Consider the following 1,237-nt stretch of genomic DNA (forward strand, 5'->3'; position numbering starts at 1 on the left):
GGTTTAGGTCAATAAGGAAATCGCAAAAAATGCGAATATCCCGTCCAAAGTAGCTCGCTTGCTGCCACAGACCAATGCACGTTGGTGCAAATGGGTAAAGCCTCATCTGCATGTAGTATTTATACAAAACGTAGGTCAACTTGTGCTAGAGGTCCGAGAGGGACAGTCAATGGCACGTGCTTCGGAACATCCTTAGCGCGATACCATTTCAGAACGCATTCGAATCGATTGTAGGTGACACCGAACATCCCCAAACCCCTTGTTAGCAGAGAGCACTAAATTTTTGAGCAACGCATCAAAATCTCAAAAAATATGTTTCGGCGCTTTAAGGTCTGTATCAATTAAGATCAAACTACTAGACAACCAAGCGCAAGTACAGGGTCTAAGTGAGCTGCGATCGGCAAACACGTACCGTCGCACTCAGTGCCACCGATGCACCTGGCCGCAGCAAGTAGTTATATTGGCGACTCAACCACCTCGTACGTTGATTCGAGTGAAGAGTAGAACACATTAATATGTCGACAAAGGTACCCAGACAGGCAGTTTTTGGGCTTTTTTTGGGGCAGAGGCACTTAGGAATGGATACCTGCCACTATTACATGATGATGCGCCCACGCACTATCCAATTAATTCGGATTAAATTAGAGCTGTTGCTGTGCTCATTAAAGCTACAGTTCGCTTCTAGTATGTATGGGGACATTGCCGATTGTATATGCCTGCCACAGCTGTCCTTAGCAACCGTCGCTAGGACGATCAAACTTTCTTGCAGCCACGAGAATAGCCTTCGATACACACGGTACTTTTTTTCTTGTATCGGACAACGGGGTTGGCGATCAAGGCGGTGAGCATAGGCTTATTCTTAACTGTGCAAATCTCGGTGTGGCTACGATCTGGCGCCGTACGTTGGTTGCGAGTGCTGGTTTTGCGATAGTCTCGTGGCCTCGTAGGGAATGTCATCCTCAGAGTATGAATAGTCGATTCTGATTGGGAGATGTTTAGAGGGAGGTTGGGGGTTGGGGAGTTAATAATTGCAATGAGTTAATAAGAAAGGGTGGTTTACAGTGTAAGTGCAATACAAGCTCGATTAGATAATCAACTCGTATATACATACATACATGCAAAAATACATACATACATACATCCATACATACATACGTGCAAATATAATATACATACATACATACATACATACATACATAGATAATTACATATATATATATATAATAAATAATATATA

The 1,237-nt window shown here is 43.2% G+C and overlaps 1 protein-coding gene across 1 annotated transcript in view; it reads right to left on the reverse strand.

The window, feature by feature from the left end:
• Positions 1-883: 883 nt before the first annotated feature.
• Positions 884-1,237, reverse strand: part of SARC_05528 (hypothetical protein) — a gene marked incomplete at both ends in the record, with an annotated part of 3,197 nt that continues 2,843 nt past the window's right edge. Inside the window, one exon of the mRNA XM_014300616.1 lies at positions 884-980. Coding sequence (XP_014156091.1) covers positions 884-980 — 97 coding nt within the window. The remainder of the gene's footprint in view (positions 981-1,237) is intronic.

This window comes from Sphaeroforma arctica (genome assembly GCF_001186125.1).
Source record: "Sphaeroforma arctica JP610 unplaced genomic scaffold supercont1.355, whole genome shotgun sequence".
In the NCBI taxonomy this organism is placed as follows: Eukaryota; class Ichthyosporea; order Ichthyophonida; genus Sphaeroforma; species Sphaeroforma arctica.